General features: G+C 53.7%; 5 protein-coding genes across 5 annotated transcripts; 2 read left to right on the top strand and 3 right to left on the bottom strand.

The window, feature by feature from the left end:
• Positions 1-340: 340 nt before the first annotated feature.
• Positions 341-3,361, bottom strand: A1O7_09309 (uncharacterized protein; the record flags this gene model as incomplete). Its single annotated transcript, XM_007763297.1, has 1 exon — positions 341-3,361. One exon carries the CDS (start codon positions 3,359-3,361, stop codon positions 341-343), a length of 3,021 nt encoding a protein of 1,006 aa, XP_007761487.1.
• Positions 3,362-3,816: 455 nt separating this feature from the next.
• A1O7_09308 (uncharacterized protein) lies at positions 3,817-4,821 on the bottom strand (the record flags this gene model as incomplete). Its single annotated transcript, XM_007763296.1, has 1 exon — positions 3,817-4,821. One exon carries the CDS (start codon positions 4,819-4,821, stop codon positions 3,817-3,819), a length of 1,005 nt encoding a protein of 334 aa, XP_007761486.1.
• Positions 4,822-5,383: 562 nt separating this feature from the next.
• A1O7_09307 (uncharacterized protein) lies at positions 5,384-8,601 on the bottom strand (the record flags this gene model as incomplete). Its single annotated transcript, XM_007763295.1, has 2 exons — positions 5,384-8,515; positions 8,569-8,601. 2 exons carry the CDS (start codon positions 8,599-8,601, stop codon positions 5,384-5,386), a joined length of 3,165 nt encoding a protein of 1,054 aa, XP_007761485.1.
• Positions 8,602-12,199: 3,598 nt separating this feature from the next.
• Positions 12,200-13,293, top strand: A1O7_09306 (uncharacterized protein; the record flags this gene model as incomplete). The annotated part of the gene is made up of 4 exons (XM_007763294.1): positions 12,200-12,277; positions 12,334-12,523; positions 12,577-12,908; positions 12,961-13,293. 4 exons carry the CDS (start codon positions 12,200-12,202, stop codon positions 13,291-13,293), a joined length of 933 nt encoding a protein of 310 aa, XP_007761484.1.
• Positions 13,294-14,251: 958 nt separating this feature from the next.
• On the top strand, positions 14,252-16,913 carry A1O7_09305 (DNA ligase 1; the record flags this gene model as incomplete). The annotated part of the gene is made up of 2 exons (XM_007763293.1): positions 14,252-14,280; positions 14,339-16,913. The coding sequence occupies 2 exons, from the start codon at positions 14,252-14,254 to the stop codon at positions 16,911-16,913; spliced, it is 2,604 nt and encodes an 867-aa protein (XP_007761483.1).
• Between the last annotated feature and the right edge of the window lie 585 nt (positions 16,914-17,498).

The raw sequence follows: 17,498 nt of genomic DNA, 5'->3' as shown, positions 1-17,498 counted from the left end.
TGGAATCGGGACATGCTGATAACTTGGGATGTAAAAGGTGATATCATGTACTCCGTAATGTTCAGCAAATAAAGTATCAGTAGCCACCGGACGCGGTGATCAAAGTCAATCATCGCTCCCCACGCATGGACGGTGCACTGAGTACATGTACCACGTAAGGTTGAGTACGGAGTATGGATTGAGTCCGCGAATCTACTATCTCTACTAAAGTACAGTATACTCTGGGTAACTTATGCTACACCTGTACCTGTACCTGTACCTTTATCTACGAGTATAGGTATGGGTATGGGTATGGGTGTACCAACACGCACATGCATATGCACAGATACACGCAAATCGATCAATACATAGGGTATCCTCCCCCTCGGTGTGTCTGTGCTTGTGTCCGTCCTGCCCCGTGCCGCCGCGACCACAGCCTCAAATCCAACGGCAGCGCTCTGGGACCCGTCACTCCAGTCTCGTCTCGTCCATGTCCGCGCCCATGATCACTCCCAGACGATACTGATAGCGAACCTGACGTCGACGTCGAAGCTGTAGGCGGCCCCGTTCCATCATGCCTCGTTGTGCTGGCCTCGCTCTCGTGGCCTAGGAACGGGTACGGCGTGCTCGTCCATTCTGTGTCCGTGTCCGTGGCTGGTCGACCTTCACCGTTGGTGGTCATTGTCTGGGCGTCCGCGAGGGGCGGGTAAGCCGTATCGGTATCGAGAGCGGCGGGGTCGGTTTCGGTCTTGTTGTCGGTTTCATCCCAATTCCTCGTGCCGTTCCTGTTGCTTGTCCCGTTCAGGTTCTCGTTCTCCGATCTGGGTCGCTGATCTTGATGCTGGTTTTGGAACATACCGGAAGATCCCGCAAACGCCTGCGTGACGGCGCCCGTGCCGTCATGGAAGGGGAGCATATCAACCATGTTGGGGAGGGCCATCCACTGATCAAGGAGGGGCCAGTCAATGTCCATGCTCGGTGTGGCATCAAAAGTCTGCGGATCGGACGCTGTCGCGGACGCATTCGACATGCCATGACCGCTACCGCCTGCGTAGGACGCCGGGCTGAAGGAGAAGAAGCTCAAGAATGAATTCCCGCCGAGTGGCACAGGATTGTTGATGCCCGGCATGAGGTTTTGGAAGGAGTCTGCTACCCCGGCGGCCCTGGTAATGCCGGGCAGAAAAGTCGCGTCCATCGTGTCGGACGAGTTGGATAGGTTCTCGCGGAGGGGATGGCCCTGCCCTCGCCCTTGTGATCCGTTCGGCACCGTTGGAGAGGCCGAGGCCAAGCTAAAGTCGTATTGCATGGGGAACATTGCCGAGGGCATGAACTTTCCGGGCTGCGCGAATGGGTTGGATGGTCTGCCAGCGCTGGTGCTGATGCTGGTGCTGGTGCTGGTGCCGGTGCCAGTGCTGGGTCCGGAAGATCCTCCCGTGGAAGAGGCTTCCTCGCCCAGGACCTGGTGCAACACAGCCGCTACGCGTCTCGCCTCGGTACTCGTGGCACTCAACTCCTCGCAGATGGCGAAAGAGTCCTTAAGCATAATATACTGCTCTCTCATCTTCTCATCGGCGTGGATGTCGATCGCGGGATTGGCTTTCTTCCACATGCTCACTTCGAGACACAAGACCATGCCGGCGAGGTAAAAGTCGTTCATGGTGAACGAACTGAGCATCCACCTGTCGTTAAACAGTTGACCGCCGGGCTTAAACTCCTTGTGCAGGTCGAGCATGTGTCTGGTGATGGCGATCGCCGCGTCGGTGCACGCCTGCGTCGACGCCGGGTGCGTGCCTTGGGTCATGCATTTTCTGTGCAACACCAGGAGCGACTTCTGGTACAGAAACTCACAATTCGTGCGGACCATTGTGAGATAGCTCGGGTCGGCAAAGGACTGGGACATGGGCTTGACGTGCAGCACTTTCGGCACCGTCGCGTACGTGGCGCGGACTTCTCGGTCCAGATCCATGACTTGCTGGGCATAGTTCTCGGTGGCCCCGAAGGAAAGCGCGTGCGCGCAGACTTTGCCAAACGTGGTCATCAGGCGGGCCTTGACGATGAAGTACAGGAGCTGCGTGGCTTCGGTTTCGGGCCTGGACGGCGGTGGCACTTTGGTGTCCTCGTCGAAATCCGTGTCCAACAAATTGCGAGGGTTCCGCGTATCCCAGCTGTTTGGGGGGATTTGACTCGGCAGGCCCAGTTGGAAGGACACCATGAGATCGAACTGCCGGCACATGGCCCAGGTTCTCCGTCGCATTTCACCTTCAAACACGGAGATATGAGGGAATTGGGAGGGATCGCGGTGATAACCGGAGCGATAGGCCAGGCGCACGGCGAGGGAGAAGATCAGGCCAACTTCGCCCGATGGGTCCAGCGTGGACATGTACTTGCATTGAGCATAGAGACCGAGGGCTTCGACAACGTAGCGCTTCGGTCGTGTGAAGCCGCCAAGTTGAAGACATTGGCACGCCGCATGCAGGAAGCTCACGCGGGGACTAGGCTGGTCCTCCGGCGTGGTCGGCCCAGACCCTACGGCCTCGGACAGGCCGGCGGACAAGCAACAGATGGAGAACAGGATGGAGATCCAGAGAGGCGGGGTCTCGAGCGGTGTCCGCCAGAACTGTTCGTATTGCCGTTGAAATTGTTGCGTGTGGATCAATGGTATGACGAGATAGCGGCTGTTGAAGTAGGTGGACAGGCGCCGGTCGACCTGTAATCGTGGCGGAAGGGCTTGAGCCAGGATTTGCGCGATAGAGACGTGGCTGGTTGGGCCGAAGAGACTGTCCGTGTCTTGAAGTTCAACCTCATCGGCTTCATCCAGCTCAGCGCCAGCAGCCTGGTCTCCTCCGTCGGTGGTGCCGCCGAGTGCAGACTTGAGCTCCTGGAGGCTTTCCAATATAGCAGACCAGTGAGTTGACCCGACGTAGCGAGACTCGGCAGACCCATACTGCAGATGCCCGTCCTTTGCAATACCGGTTCGGAGAGCCGTCGCATCGTTGTCCCTTGACGAGTCGGTGCTGGCGCCAGTGTCGGACTCGTTACTGTGACTGGGCTTCGAGCCGTTGGAGGTACTTGTATCAACCATCTGCATGACGAGTTGTTCTAGGCGTCCGAGCCGCTCTTGAGCTCGTCCTCGGGTCGCGCTCCTGGCAGCGGTGTCGGAAGCCTTTGCGGAAGCGAGTTTGCCATATGAGCAGCTGGCTTGATTGCCCCGTTTGACGCACGTCTCGCATGGATGGCCTCTGTCGCATCTCAGCTTCTTCAGGCGGCAGGGCGCGCAGGATAGAGGCTGCCGATTGCGCCTCCTGGACTTGCCGTCGACTCCAGCCGGTTGCCCATCAATACTGGCGCGGAACTTATGAGTCAGAGAGAAGAAGTCGGACATTCTGGCGACATCCAATCTTAAGTCCCGGCGGCTTCAGAGCTGCGGATGGCTTGCATATATCAAGTGGCGAAAGTCGGGGTGGAAGCAGATACAGCAATATTGATGGTGATGCTGATCGCGCTGCGGCGTTGAGAGCGAGATGTATGAAGTTGATCAGCGGTAATTGCATATACAACGCATCGACATCAAGACAGAACCACTATTCAATGCACAATGAAGACCAGACTCGAGCCTGGACACGAATGGACACGAGGTGTACGCCAGAAATCAACCCCACAGCATGCGTACAATATGTACAACCCAGTCTCCAAGCAGTAAAGCGCCACTTCGCCCCTCGGGCCTCCCGCCAAGTGACTGAGTGACGGGGATAACGCTGAAAATAAGCAGTCGGTTGAATCGCTCGCATCACATAATGAAGTCTCGGTCATCCTTTCAAATAACCTTCACTGAAGATATCACCACGCCTGCGTACACCCCGGCTTGAGTCCCTCGTATATGGCGCTCAACTCCTGCCAGAGCCTCCTCGCAGTTCGATCACCTTCGGCGCTCTTGACAAACGCGCTGTACTTCTTGACCTGGCATTCACTGAGATACTGCCCATGGGACTCCTGCCCAGCAACAGCGCCATGCACCAACGTGCGCGCTCCGTGCTCGCTTTCTCTGCCCATCGCCTTGTTCATGACCTTGACCATAACGCCGTCATTAGTACGGAACAGGTCGGTCTTGCAAAACCCGGGGGCGACGTTGTTGATGATGACCAATGGCTTGTCGTTGGAGTCTTCCTCAGTCGACTTCGTTAGCACTGTCGCCAAGTATTTCACCAGCAGCATGACCGGTAACTTGCTGAGGTAGTAGCGCCCCTTCATGTCCGCCTTCTTAGGATCAGATAGGGATCGGAGGATTTCGCCGTCGGCGGGAGTGGTAAGATCTTTGTCGTTGGCCCAGAAATGGACCGCCGACCCGACGATGGCAATGTGGGGAGTGATGTTGTATCGCTTTGCGGACGAACGCAGGGTAGGGAGGAGCAAGGTGGCCAGGAGGAACGTCGAGATCACATTCACGGTGATTGTCGTCTCATATCCCTCTGCCAAGCTGAATTCTTCCAGGAGAACCCCCGCATTGAGGATTGCGGCATCAAGTCTTGGAAGGTCCTTGCAACGCTCAGCAAATGCGACCACACTCGAGAACGAGGTCAAATCGGTCTCGAGGCTGACGATGGTCGGTTGTTTGTGACCGTTGGGCAAGGACTGCAGGACGGCTTCCTTGGCCTTTTCTCCTTTCGCCAGGCTTCGACAGGCGAGCACGATGGTGGTGCAATTCATCCGCGCCAGTAACCGGGCGGCATCAAGGCCAAGCCCAGTATTGGCGCCCGTCACCAAAATACTTCTTCCCGTGAGGTCGGTCTGAGGCATGGGCGGTGTAGAAAACTGGCCGCCCAAGAATTGGATGATTCCTGGCATCTTGTCGGACGAGGGACCGCGCTCTGCAAAGTCAACGACGGATGGGTAATGAATATGAGGAAGAGTCTTTGGCACAAGTCTCGTTGCTCTGGTGGTCGTTCAAGGAGGGTAGATGACGGGATGTTGGCAGCTGAATGGAAGAGGTGCTTCGGTCATGGCGCTCTTCCATGATTTATGTCTCTCTGCCTCTGCTCGCTTGAGCCCGACAATCTTCATATCTCCACGGGCGCGCATAAAGGATCTCATTGCTAGGTGAATTTGAGTTTGGCTGTCTCGCAACCTTATCCCATCTGGGCCACATAGCCTCGTGAGCTTGTGGGAGCTCGGACCGTTTCCAGGGCCCCTTAACTCCGGATGTCGGAAATGCCTCTTTGGGAGAATCCAATCCCCGGTTGTGAAATCACAAAAATGCTGCTGCCTACCAGCGAGGACATCGGAATACTGAGTTGCGAAGTGGCTTGAAGTCCTTGGACCAGACATGGCTCATCACGTCCTTGTCAATGCGTAATTCCCTCATGGCCCAAACCTTGTTGGGGATGCCGCATTTCCAGCCCTGATCTGATCAGCTTGGATGATGTTCCAGCAGCCAAACGGCATCCTCGTTGTACTCTAGCAGCGCGTCTCGTACTGTTTCCCTGTGCCTAAATGAGCCCAGAAGTTGGAAGACTGTGTCTGCGTTGTCATCGGAAAGCCGGACGTCTCGGAGAATGGTGACCAGCAAGTCGACGAGGGCTTCCAAGATCTGCCCTTTGGAAGACCTGGCACCATCTAGAGAAGAAAAAATAGCAGGTTGAGCACCAGTCATCAGGCTCTGGTGACTTGGGACCAAAGGACTATTCGTGAGCGCGGATGGTGATCCTCCGGGGGCATTGAGCAGCGCGACTGGCTTGGAGCTCTTCTCTGGTCCTACCACGCTCGAAAAGATTTTCTTGAAGAGGGTTTCGAGCTCCCCGAAGATGTCTTCGATTCGGCTGGCCATGAAATCTCCCGCGCCACGGCACATGACCCTTACTGTGGTAGCTGCAGCCCTAACGGTGAAAGCTGCATCGTTGGCAGCTTCGTCGTTCGTGGTAAGAAGCCTCGCCACGACTGCTGGCCAGATCAGGTTGACCAAAGGCAGAAATGTGTTCTCATGGAGTGCCAGTATTGGACATACGTCTTGCAGGAGCTCCAACAAAGTGAGACGGACCTTGGGAGAGGGTGAAGACAAGTGAGGTACTGTGGATTGCGCAATGTTGAGTAGAAGCTGGTGCGACTTCGATATTTTGGGTTCCTCTTTCTTGTGGGTATGTTCTAGTGGCCCTTCATCATCACCGCTCTCTTGGACTTCTTCGTGACTGTTTTGCTCTGCATCAACAGCACCGTCCTGGGCCGTGGTCCATGGCCGATGAGGTGTCGTAGTCATGAGATCATCCTCTGCATCGGACCTGTTCTTCCTCTTTCTTCTTGTCCTCAAGTCACCAAGGACGTCATCCAGGCACGACACATGGGTTCTCTTGTCCTTCCGACTTGCGGCTATCTGGCCGGCTTCTACCGGGAGGACACAGGTAGATTTCGAACTCTCCGTCACGACCATCCGGAGGACATCAAACAGCTGCTCAACGAGGTCGGGGTAGCCGTGGAAACTATCAAGAGCGCCAAAGATACTGCCAATCAGGTCGTCGAGGTGCGGTAAGAGTCTAGCACCACAAAGGCGAACCATCATCGTGACGACCTGAAGACTAGTCCTTGAAACGTCAAAAGCGTTGAGCCGGAGTGCAACCGCGTTGACCAAGTAGTCCACATTATCAACCAGCATGAAAGCCACGGAATCATACTCACATGCTGTGGCCAAGATATTCAAGGCCGTCATAGCATGCTGCTGGAGCAGTGCATTGTGGGAACCCAACAGGGACAGTAGCGGAAACAGTATCTCTATCAGCTCAGGGCGGTACGACTGACCGAGCTGAGATGCTTGCAGCACGAGACTTTCCAGTGATAACGCAACAAGCCGCCAATCTGTGCCGTCTTCATGGATCGTGTCAGGGTATTCCGTCAGGAAAGGCAGTGCGTTTGAATACAAGTCAGCGATGAGGAAAGGACGGGAAACCGACAGATCCGACGCGGAGACATCGTCCTCGATTAATGTCAGCACGTCAAACGCCTGACTTTCGTTCGACTCAAGAAATTGCAAGGCAAGCCAGGCTGCCGATAGCTTCCTGTTGATATCAGGATCATGTAGATGATCGACGAGACCCCGTATAATCTGCTGACTGAGGGGATGTGTCTTGAGGGAGGCAATCAGATGTCCTAATTCCTGTTTTGAGGATGACTGGCTCTGGTGACCTAGAAGAACGGGTAGGAACTGCCTTTGCAGACTTTTAGATTGTTGAACAAGTTCAGTTGCGGGGATCTGTACGGTTTCGCTGATAAGTTTCGACTTCTTGGTACTTGAGCCAATGGCGGCTGCAACCGTGTCAATCAACACAGAAGTAACTCTAGATGTTGCTGCACTAGGCATATTAAAAGTATCTGTAAGCACCTTGAAAGATGTTGCGACTCGCTTAAGCAACTGCTGCTTAGGCTTGTCATCGTTGCCCTGCATTACCCTGGGTAAGGTTTGTGTCCAGTCGTAAAACTTGGCACTGAGGACTTCTGCCAGCTCGGGTCTCGATGTTACCAGGTGCTTCAATACTGCACTAGCCTTTGACTCATTGGATGAATCGCAAAGAACTGCCAGCGTGTCGAGCATGAGAGGAACCGAGCGAGCGAGAGTCTGCGAACAGTCATTGATCACCGTCAGACAGAGGTCGAGGAGCGCATCAGCAACGTCAGAACCGTCATGCGTCTTGAGTTTGACCACCTGAACCAACGCCAGGTCGACTTGAGGAGTTGTGGCATCCAGCCAGGATTTGTCAGGTACCACAACACCGTCTGGGCCCAGCGTCCTCGATGACTGGGAAGCGCCTACCTCGGCCAGGTTTTGATCAACGACCTCATCAGCAAGGGCCCTTTTCAAGATATCGGTCAAGAGTCGCAGGTAAGCCACAAGGACCTTCCTCGTTCGCCTGGCTTGCGTGCTGGGTCTAAGGACTTTGACCAAGGTGGAGACGGTTCGAGGTAAAAGGCTGGCTATCAAGGCTTTGTCTTTGATGGCACGCTGGATTTCAAAAAGAGCATGAGCAGCGCTGATCTGGACAAGCTCAGAAGATGCATCTGTCAGCGCCTCGAGCAGCTGATAGACTAATTGGTCGACAATGTTGTTGTGGCCAACGCCCGTTAAGAAGTCAGATGCCGCAGAAGAGCCTTGATGAACGAGGCTCGACATACACTCAAACGCCGCCACTTTGAGTTCATCCGTTGCGGGTTCGACCTGTTGTTTGGGATTTCTCGAGACGAGCAAGCCCATGAGAATGAGCAGCTGCTTTGACATTTCCGGGACGAGCTTCTCCCGCCATCCTTTCGAGACCAGGAATTGCACGCACCTGACGGCCAGCTCCAGACTCCGGGAAGACAGGCGCTGGGATTGATTGAAGATGTGGGTAAGAGGGAAGAAGGCATACTCTGCCAATTTCTCGTCGAGGAGATTCTCAATTGCAAGTAGCTGCAGGGTATGGTGAACCCGCTCCAGCGCCAGCAGGACTGCCTTCGCCGAAGCCTGATTTGCCTTGAACTTGAGTGCAACGGAGCTAAGCTCGACGCATGGAGGACGCAGCTACGCTTGATCAGCATGGGGTGGTACCGATGTAGAGGCTGGGGAGTCTTTACTTGTTGAAAGGCTTGTTGACGTGATTGAGTCATTATGCCAATTCCTTAGGCAGGTGAGGCGGCAGACTCATACTTCAAGCCTCTCTGGCACTGACGACATAGCCGCTATGTTGACAAGGCCCTAAGGTGGTGATTCCGTGTTTGATCAACCCGTCGACATTATGGAACGGCCAGAAAGTAACAGTGACCACAACCACTAGCCTCGTGTGGCGCATGTGCGCACTTCGGCGGTCCCTGTGGAGTGCCAAGAATGTGGCTTCACATAACATTACGGAGGCTTTACCGTTGAAGCCTCTCGTCTCACCCATCTCGCTTCCATGACTCTTACACAGTACTGATGAGACGCGTTACTGGTCCTCCGGGCTCATGCCGACCGTATGGTCGACCCATCGCCAGCTCGTCTTCTTTGTAATCATGCATGTCCCTTTCCCTCTTGCCCGGCGCTGACCACACGATCATACGACATGTTCGGAATGTTGAGATAGCACTCACATCGATGCTGTTCAGTCCTTCCCAGCCTTAAAGGGGGTCGCTAACTAGTTTCCCTCCGATGACTACCGGGAGGGATACCAGGACTAGCTCGGCCTTTCTCTGCTATCTACGGACCGCTGTGAAATCCAAGCAAGGGAACAAACGGCCTTGTCGAGGTCTTCCTGTACGAGTTTGACATGCAAATCTGTCTCGACACTATCGTTGCATTTCGCACTCATAGGGAGCGAAACCTTGGGGGTTATTGGGCCATTCTCTAAGCAAACAGTTATCCGCAACCAGCCATTTGATCCCAAGGAGGTGGGTATATCTATCGCGACTGGTGACGGTGACTCCCAAGGATTGGAGGTCAATAGTGAGCCAAGTGAGTTCAATGTTCTTGATGCCACCGATCAGGACAAGGCTCGGCAGCAAGATGTACTCACCTTAAGAGATAAAAAGTTGACCGCAAGTAGAGACACTTGGCTACTGGAAGACCACGACGTCGACACTTCGGTCCCTGAGTGGAATAGAATTGCGTTCCAGAAGCCATTGACTTCCCTATTTTCCCTCCTCATGGCTGAAATCAACCGTCCCTCCTCTGGTTGCTACTGGGACCGCCTCCAAGAGGGTACGCAGTGCAGTCTCGATCCACGAGACACATTTGAGCAAGAAATCTGAGTGTCACCATGTTTCCACAGCACAGATGCATGGGTACGGTGGCAGCTTCTGAAGCTTTATTCGGCAGCATTGGCTTACCTAAATTTCAAGGATCATGATATGCAAGCTGCGAGACGTGACCAAGATGTGAAGGGCCTCGAACGATACCTGGAAATGCTGTCGCCCAAAGTTCCGAAAGCAGACATCCAATAAGTATTTCGCAAATAGCATGTTCCCGAAACCGGGTCAGGTTGCATGATTGTAAACCCCCGAGCAGACTCTACGCGAATGCATTGTCCATCCAGCATTGATGCCTCCTGGGCTCAGCTTGGGTCTTGTACATATGTTCGACGTCACTTCCGCTAAAGCAGGACGAGAACATGGAAAATGAAATATAGACCGTACGAGCATGACCGTTGGAGTCAGGTATGGTGACTTGCTGAATGGGCATAGACGAATTCTACATCCGCTAATCTCTGCAACATAGCGTGGCATACCTCAAGATTATCATCCACGCAAGTGGTTCTCGTTGTCTCTCGAAGCATAATAACGGAGGACCTTCAGCTTGATCGTAATTGTCAGGAGTAAAGCAAGTCGCACCACAAGCCAACGGTGACCCAAGGGTGAGTGCGGAGAGGCTGGGCTCGCTGGGTGACCTTGGCAAGCAATCACATCGGGAAATTTGACACGGCAAGCAGCCGAGCGGGATCGCACAAGCTCACCACCACTGTTTGAGGTTGATGAGGGCGCAAGTTCGATCACGAGTCAGCTGGTGTGCTCCCGAACTGGAACTGCTTTGGCGAAAGAAGGAAGCGTCTGCAATCGATCGAGATAAGGTGAGATATCCAGCTGAACTCGATGATGTAACAAGAATTCGAGGCCTGCATTCAGGTGGCATTCGTCCGCGCTGCCCTGACCTCGGCAAATGCACGACGGAGCCTACTGGGGCTGTTGCTGCAAGCACTTTCTCTCGGCTGTGCCTGTGGTGCCTGGCTGATGTGGCGTTTGCGCCCGTCACTACCAGCGGCTAGCAAGGCAAGGCAGGAACGGGCGTTGCCACGCTAGGCCTATGATAACCACTCTTTGGCCTCGCATCGACTGGCTCAATGCTTGTCTCATGCCATGCGGCTTTCCGTCTTGGTATGCCTTGGTCCGCGACCCTGTCTGCAGGTCGCGGTGTGCGCGTCCCTCTCGCTTTGTCAACAACTCCGCCAACTGCCAATGGTGAGCAAACTCCGATCAGCCACGGCTTAATGAGTTTACGCAGTAATTCATAGTAGCTGGTTGGTGACGATACGTAAGTAGTGCCGATGAACGGCTTTTTGTAGCTGGTGGCCTTATTGGCGTTGAGCGCAAGCACTCGTACACAGAGTTTTCACGGTGTACCTCGGAGCTGGTGCTGTGCTTCCATCCTCTTCCCACTGCGTCACTGTGGATCCGGCACAGGCCAATTTCCCAATTTTCTGGGTGCCCACAGTTCTCGGTTCGTGTTGCCCCAGGTTTTCGCTTCAGGTCTTGGTCGGACAGAATGCGAGGAGGCTAGAGTCACATTCCCTAAAGCCATAGTGTACTGTGGCAAGTAGGACTGGCAAACTGGACAATAATCAAATAGTTACATCAGGCATGTACGAGGCACAACAGGAGTCTTCACCGAAAGTAGAGGAAAAGCCAGCAAGACGTACGTTGAGGTGCCCAAAGCAGGATTTCAGATGCTGGAGTAGATTGGCGATTGGGTGCTTACCGCTGAGATCTCGAGATGATTTTCAGCTCGAATCGAATCGTGCTAGAGAGGTTCGAGCATAGACTGGGTACTCGTGACGATCTCCACGCGTAAACGCGCCTCTCCGGATAGTATGTCCTTTACCAGGAACCAGCTTGCGCAGCTTGCTTCCTGTGGCTGAAGTCGTGCAGAGCAACCGCAGGACGGTCTAGGGCCGCGGCGTTGCTTTGGCTGCTCTACAGCGCCTAGCTCCCTAGAAGTTGAGTCTGTGCAACTCAGGGTGCATATGAAAGTCCGGTGAAAGGCGAAGCTCAGAACTCCTGCAAGGTTAAGGTTTGGCGATAGTATCCCTCGTGAGCCCAATCATCAACGTGCTCTTTAACCCGAGTCCCGGAAGGTATTAATCTGGGAAAGTTGGTTCCTGGCCTGAAGCTTCCCACTCTCATCACCTGCAGGAAAAACCAATTCCACCGCTCTTGCTCGTCAGTGACAACAGGGGTCTCCACTTTCCGGTCACTCCTGCAGCTGCCAATCGAGCGACCGTTCCGTCGACCATCACTTCCAACTTACAGTTCAAAAGCTTCTCATTTCCACCTTCCTGTCACCTCATCCACAGGAGAACATCTCAATTACTTGAGCACCACACATCCTCTTCCCCTTCCACATCCCTTGAACTTCGTCGTCTTCCGCAGAAGTTACACTTCCAAAGCCACGTACAGTGCATCCTCTTACTGACCGCACCCTTTAAAACGCGTAACTCTCACACGCATCCTGTCCTCAGTCATGAAGACCTTCGTCGTCGCCGCTGCTCTTATCAGCGTTGGTGTCGCTCAGAGCCTCGCAGACCTGCCACAATGCGGTGTAAGTATCTCGAAGCGCCGATTAACTTCCTCACACCATACTGACCTTTTCTCCAGCAAACTTGCTTCAATAACATGGTCGCTCCCGGACTCGTGTCCTCGCTTGGTTGCGCTACTGGCGACACCATCTGCCTCTGCTCCAGCCAGAACTTCGGCTTCGGACTTCGCGACTGTTCTCAAGAATCCTGCCCACCTGGTACCGATATCTCTGCCATCACAGCATACGGCAATCAATACTGTGCCAATGGTTAGTATTTGACAACATTCTGAAGGGTTGGGACAAGGTACTGACGATCGTAGCGGCCTCCTCCGCCTCAAGTGCTGGAAGCTCTGTTGGTACCCTCTCGGCTACTTCTGCCATGACTGCCAGTGATGGCTCCGGCTCCGCCTCTGGTGGTTCCACTCCGGTCTCGACTGAGACAACCTTCTCGACCATCACCTCTGGTGGCAGCACCATCACTACCGCGGTTGGCGAGTCTACCATCTTTGGTGCTGGTGGCGCAGGCGGAAATGGCGGCTCTTCCACACCCATCTCAACGGAGACTCTCTTCTCAACAGGAACCAACAGTGATGGCAGCACATTCACGACCGAGGTTGGCACTTCCACCATCTTCGGCGCAGCTGGTGCAGGGGTAAGTGACCTCATTTCTACCACACATACCACTCGTTGCTAACTCGCACCAGGCTTCTGCTTCTTCGGTTGCTTCAAGCGCTTCTAGCCGTGCGTCTTCTGCAGCATCTGCCGCAAGCGCTTCGGCTTCTTCTGTCGCAAGCTCTCTCTCCTCCCAAGTCGCGTCTGCATCCTCCGCAGCATCAGGTGCCGGTACATCTGCTCAGGCTTCCGCATCTTCACTTGCCAGCTCTGCATCGTCACGTCTTGCCAGTGCAACCAGTGCTGCCGGCTCTGCGGCTTCCTCCGCTGAATCCAGCGCCACAGGTGCCGCTATGCCCATTGCCACAGTTGGTGTTCATGGCCTTGCCGGCGTTGCAGGTCTTGCTGCCATCATGATGCTTTGAACAGTTTGCACTTCACACATAGGGTCGGTTCGGAGGATTGACGACATTTTCCTATTTGTTTCAAAATGAGCTGTTGATACCCATGTGCGAATGGCGCAAGTATGCATCATCGCTTCAAGGCGATAAGGGACAATCGCGGGACGACGGTTCATTACGGTTGGCTTGGTCATACAAGCAAGATGCCCGCTGATGCATTCACGGAATTCACGGATAAGACAGTACTTCTAGCGGGCGCATGAAGCTCTTGCTTTAATAGGCCTCGAGAGGTGCGGGGCTGATAGCTAATACACCATGCATTGAACACGAAACAGCGAAGTTCAAACAGACCTTGGTGGGCTTAGTCCGAGCCTTACGGAGTATATTATTCTTCGTTTAGTGATCCTCTTCCGGGGCCGTGCGCTCAGCAAAGTCTGTGCGCGCACAGCCACGACAGTTAGTCAGCCAGAGAGCCGAGTACGGCGTGTATGGAGTTTCCGAGCACTCTATCAAGCCTGTCGCGTGTCGATGAAGTCCACGAGATTGCAATTGGGCAAGGTGGTACGCTCTCCAGAGCAGGCAGCTCCAGGCACAGAGGTACACAGTATTCTTCTCTCGCGCACTGCTTGTACGAGTGCATCAAAGAGTGTACAGCAGGCAATCACAGGCAATACTCGCGTCTACCACGTCATTAAACCTCCGCCCGTAGAGAACCCAACGCGCCGCGACGCGTTTTCGTTCCCATTAATTCAGCATGATCTGTTGAACCAGTCGTGGTCAAAGCACAGATATTAAACGAATGAAATTGATGCAAGGTATTCACTCTGTCGGACCTAAATCTGCCTCTCAAGTCCTTTGGCTGCCTCGAAGGCCCCGCAGTCAGTCACATTTTCGCCTGAACTCTGCAATCGCACTCTCATTGCCCTCAGCTCGATTTCTCAAACCTTGCTTTCGGTGTGCTTTCACACTTGGTTCAGCCAGCATGCCGCAAGCGAGGCAATCGACACTGGGGTACGTTACGACCTTCTTCATCATGCTGATGGTATCTGAATGGTGCTGACAACCACAGGAAGTTCCTGGGGAACAAGCAAAATGGCACCAAACCCAAAGCACAGTCTACCTTATCCTTCAATCAGAATCCATCAGACGCGAAGAAAGCTATTCCTACGGCAGTCAACGGGTCAAGCGAAAAGGCGCAGGATGTCACTTCAGATGCAGAAATGAAGGACGCAGGTGCTGTTAGAAATGGTGAGAAGGACACTGAGGACTCTCCTTCTAAAAAGAACAAGAGACGCAGCGTTGAGAGCGAAGAACCAGAAGGAGAAGACGACGATGACGACGTTCAGCCCCCGGTCAAGCGACGAAGAAGAACGCCTCCGCCAAAGGCAAGTTCCAAGAACTCAGCCAAGGCGAGCAACGTTGATCCCAAGGGCAAACCTAATGTTCTACAAGAAAAGCAGCCACCTACAACGACTAAATGTAACAAGGAAGGTGCCGATGCGCCGGACGGGGAAACGCCTGTATCGGAGGCGGAGGAGGAGGCTTCTGGAAGCGAAGAAGAAACACCCAGGGTCAACAAGAAACAGGTCGCCAAGATCCAGGCAACGATTGCATCCAGTGGAAAAGACCCCTATCCGGACTGGACAGCTGGGGAAGATGTGCCTTACGCAGCACTGTGCACAACGTTCTCGTTGATTGAGCTCACCACCAAGCGACTCCTGATCACTGCTTATTGCTCAGCATTCCTTCAACAAGTCATGCGGCTGACGCCGCAGGATCTCCTGCCCACAGTGCAATTAATGCTCAACAAGCTTGCCGCCGACTATGCCGGTATCGAACTCGGAATCGGCGAGTCGCTCATCATGAAAGCTATCGGAGAGAGCTCCGGACGCTCGTTGTCGGTTATCAAAGAAGACCACAAGAAGATCGGAGACTTGGGTTTAGTTGCAGCCAAGAGCAGGTCTAAGCAGAGTCAGATGTTCAAGCCAAAACCTCTTACCGTTCGAGGAGTGCACCAGGGTCTGCTCGACATTGCCAAAATGGAGGGACATGGCTCGCAAGACCAGAAAGTCCGAGCTATCAACAAATTGATGGCCTCTGCGGACGTCTCATCTGCGAGCAAGAATGTCGACATAGAAAAGGACAAGGGTGGACCGTCCGAAGCCAAATTCCTCGTCCGCTTCCTGGAAGGAAAGCTCAGACTCGGTCTCGCCGAAAAGACGGTTATCATCGCCCTGGCGCAGGCTGTGGTAACTCACGAAGCTGCTCAAAAGGGCAAAGTCCCCAGCACGGAGAAGCTGGCAGAAGGGGAGGCTGCTCTGAAGACTGTCTACAGTGAACTACCATCGTATGAAGTCATCATTCCAGCAATGCTGGAACATGGCATTTTCAACTTGCACGAGACGTGTAAACTGCAACCTGGAGTGCCGCTGAAACCCATGCTTGCCAAACCGACCAAGTCGATCACAGAAGTGTTGGACCGATTCGAAGGCAAGGACTTTACTTGCGAGTACAAGTACGATGGAGAGCGTGCACAGATTCACTACGTCGCGCCCGAGGCAACCTCAGAGTTTCCAGCCGCAGAAAATACCTTGAGCAAAGATCCAAAGGCGTTCAAGGGGCTGGCTGCCATTTTTTCAAGAAATTCCGAAGACCTTTCAAAGAAGTATCCCGACATCCTGGAGAAGCTGAACACGTGGATCAAACCTTCGACGAAAAGTTTTGTCCTGGATTGCGAGACTGTGGCTTGGGACCCTCAGAACAAGAGAGTCCTACCCTTCCAACAGCTAATGACCCGTAAGCGGAAAGATGTCAAAACATCCGACGTCACCGTAAAGGTCTGTGTCTTTGCTTTCGATATGCTCTTCTACAACGGAGAGGCACTGGTGAAGAAGACGCTCCGCGAAAGGCGCGAGCTCTTGCACAGTGCCTTTCAGCCTGTCGAGGGCGAATTCCAATTCGCGCAATACGGCGATGCCAAAGATATTGAAGAGATTCAACATCTCCTTGACGATTCGGTAAAAGCGTCCTGTGAAGGGTTGATGGTGAAAATGCTTGACACCGAGGAGTCAGGATATGAGCCATCGAAACGCTCGCGCAACTGGCTCAAAGTCAAGAAAGACTACCTGTCGGGCGTTGGCGACTCCCTCGACCTTGTGGTTTTGGGTGCTTACCATGGCAAAGGCAAGCGCACTTCCTGGTACGGCGCATTCCTTCTTGCTGCCTACAACTCAGACACACAAACGTTCGAAACGGTCTGCAACATCGGGACGGGTTTCTCGGAACAGGTTCTGGAAGAGTTACATAAAGAGCTGTCCGAGATTGTCATCGACCGGCCCAAGCCATTCTATTCTCATTCCACGACGAAGAATGATCAGCCTGACGTCTGGTTTGAGGCACGCTATGTATGGGAGGTGAAGACCGCAGACCTCACTCTCTCCCCAAGGTATAGAGCTGCGAGTGAAGAGATGGGCGGCAAGAACGGAATTAGCCTCCGATTTCCTAGGTTCATTCAACGCAGAGATGACAAAAAGACGGACGAGGCGACAACGACCAGGCAGGTGGCGGAAATGTATCGGAAGCAGGAGGTCCTGCAAAAGGAGCAGTCGGGAAAGACAGGTGTCGACGATGATTTTGAATACTGAGCATGATGGCTGATGTGGATCCTGACAAATGGTGGCCGAGGACAAGCAGTGGTGAGGCCTGGCAGTGCGACTCAAGCAGAGCAATACAAGAGCAGTATATAGCAGCTTAAGTGCTGTGCTGGTGGGCAGCTGCTCGTGTCATGTTCTTGGAACGAGACAAGGATGAATCAGCACGGTATCAACGAAGCATGACATGGTTCAAGTTTAACTGGGAATTAATGTCCTCGCGTTCAGCTGCGAATGGGTTGACCGCCCTCTCAATTCCTCACAGGTCCTCTAGGCCAGTTCAGACTCAAGCCAGCAACGTCCTCAATCATAAGGCGTGCAACGATGAATGCTTCCCATGCCCCTTGCAAGGACTAGCACGAACATGGGAAATTATTTGTGCCAATGATGTCATTTCTGCTGGCAAAATTCGCGTCGGTGGTCGCGTTTGATCAAATTTGAGTGAACGACAAAGTGAGGGCCAGCAAACTTGAGCTTTCTAGAAACGCCTGCCATGAGAAGATGCGCAAGCTTTCTATCTTTTCTTTGAATGTCCTACCTCCGAGACGTGGTTTATACAGAGTCTGCGTACATAGTCTC

The sequence above is a fragment of the Cladophialophora yegresii genome (genome assembly GCF_000585515.1).
Source record: "Cladophialophora yegresii CBS 114405 chromosome Unknown aczIN-supercont1.7, whole genome shotgun sequence".
Classification (NCBI taxonomy): domain Eukaryota; kingdom Fungi; phylum Ascomycota; class Eurotiomycetes; order Chaetothyriales; family Herpotrichiellaceae; genus Cladophialophora; species Cladophialophora yegresii.
The sequence above is the reverse complement of the archived record's forward strand: the minus strand, read 5'-3'. Positions and strand labels throughout refer to the sequence as shown.